A 2,173-nucleotide genomic window follows, 5' to 3' on the forward strand; every position below is an offset into this window, starting at 1 on the left:
CATATCGACAATCCTCATTAGCTTATATGTTTGTATACGTACTTGTAATGTTCACTTTTGGATTCTAACAAGTTGTATTTGCTAAAATAATTCAAACCGGGCATTTAGGTTCTATGTCACTAATCATCACGGAAGGAATGATCCAACAAGGAAGGAAAAGCGGGATATAAAAACACTATGTGCGGTAAGTGTAACTTACTTCTTCAGTACTCCGTTACATGGCTGTCGAAAGCATTACTTAACATTTTTATATGCAAAACACACAGTGCCCCAAGCAGAAGCCTGGGAGTGTACATTGTGAATACTATATATGTTCTATGATGAGTAACACCGGTGCCTACAGGAGGCACCCCTTAAGGGTAAGTTTGAACCTCTTCACCCGTAGTATGAAAACTTCGTACATGGTATGAAATACTAAACCGAAACTTGTTCTCTTATAGTGGAGAGAAGAGAAAGGAATGAAAAGAGACCCATACAAGGATGACCAACTCTTAGAGCTCGTCGGCGACCTTTGCAACTTCATATTGGACCAGATTGTACACGTCAGAGGCGCCTACCATGACCGAGAGTCTGACTTAGGTAGAAATCCTTAGTACCAACACCTTCGTGAGACTGAAAGGCTACCTCTAGGACGTTGATAACAATATGTGTATGGAATTTGTATATTTAATGATGGATTGTATATATTCTTGTGAATTAGACTTGTAATTGTAGTTTATATAATACTCTTGTGCTTGTAGTCGCGGTCACAGGGCGTTCGGCAACGCGAACGCGGTTCGGAACGTTGGTCGCGGGGCGTTCGGCAACGCGAACGCGGTTCGGAACGTTGGCCGCGGGGCGTTCGGCAACGCGATTTTGAATTGTAAATTTGAATTTTTTTTTTTTGCAGAAAAATGTACTGTAGGGGCGGTTCTAGATTGAGCCTCCCCTACAAACAGGTATTTGTAGGGGCGGCTGGTACTACAGCCGCCCCTACAAATCTATTTGTAGGGGCGGCTCGTATTACCAGCCGCCCGTACAAATCTATTTGTAGGGGCAGCTGGTAATACGAGCCGCCCCTACAAATAGATTTGTAGCGGCGGCCTGCGAACCGTCCCTACAAATACATGATTTGTGGAGACGGTTCGGTAGGGGCGGCTGGCCAAACCGCCCCTACAAAGGGTTACGAGCCTCCCCTAAAAATCGATTCTATAGATCACGATGTTTTTGCGGTATTCCTTCTTCACCTTGTCTTTGCACATCTGAACCAAGTCCGGATCCAATGGCAGCTGCCTCAGCCCTGCTCGTTCGCTCCTCATCTGCCACTGCTTGTAGTTGTGAGGCCGTGACACACGGTCCATACCCTCACACGCGACGATGTTCATGGCGCACGTTGCTAACCACTGCTCAGCCAGCAGCCTGTTCTGGTTTTCCTGCAGCATAATGGTGTCCATCGCACCGAACACTGCAGCAAAGTTGTTGAGCGCCTCACGGAACCTTGACACAAAGAAAGCCCCCCTATATGATCCATTGACGATGACATGGATGAACACTTTTGGCCTCATCTTGGTGATGTTTTTTAGAACCATGTCTCTGGGGTTTGGCCTATCGACAATGGCACTCTCATCCATCAAGTTTTTGAAACAGAAATGGGAGATGACAACAAGCACCTCATCGGGATCAATGTCCAGGTCCTCAGCACAGACAGCCTCAAATTCTGAGGCGATGGCACAGAACTTGAACGGGACCCTAAACTGACGAGCACAGTCACTGAGGCGGCGCCTTGTCTCCTCAATGATCTGGCCCGGATGGAACCCAAACAGCGGATTATCAATGCCGGTGAGCCTTACCTCTGGGGGGGCCACCCTCCCTGCTTGAGAGCATACGGAGTAGGTCCGGCAAATGGAAGCCATGGCCCAAACCGTAGTGGACAATATGCAGCAGCTTCTTCCCTGCCACGGCGTTGTAGGCGATCTTGTTTGACAAGTGGGTGGTCACCGGAAAAAATGGAGCATGCGGCCATGTAGATCTGGTAGACCTTGAGGGTGCTGGTAGCCCCTGGTCGAAGCAGTGAGCTAGCCGATGCATCCCATCCCCTGTCGGTGACGAGTGATGTCTGATCCGCTGCAGCAGGTCGACTGCAACTTGCTGGTCGTTGGTCGACTGCAACTTGCAGTTGGCAAAAATCTATTCG

General features: G+C 48.5%; 1 protein-coding gene across 1 annotated transcript; it reads right to left on the reverse strand.

Annotated features, from left to right (window-relative positions):
* Positions 1-1,175: 1,175 nt before the first annotated feature.
* Positions 1,176-1,892, reverse strand: LOC136481148 (scarecrow-like protein 34). The gene has a single exon (XM_066478505.1). The coding sequence runs from the start codon at positions 1,890-1,892 to the stop codon at positions 1,176-1,178; it is 717 nt and encodes a 238-aa protein (XP_066334602.1).
* Between the last annotated feature and the right edge of the window lie 281 nt (positions 1,893-2,173).

The sequence above is a fragment of the Miscanthus floridulus genome, chromosome 9, assembly GCF_019320115.1.
Source record: "Miscanthus floridulus cultivar M001 chromosome 9, ASM1932011v1, whole genome shotgun sequence".
NCBI classification, from domain to species: Eukaryota; Viridiplantae; Streptophyta; class Magnoliopsida; order Poales; family Poaceae; genus Miscanthus; species Miscanthus floridulus.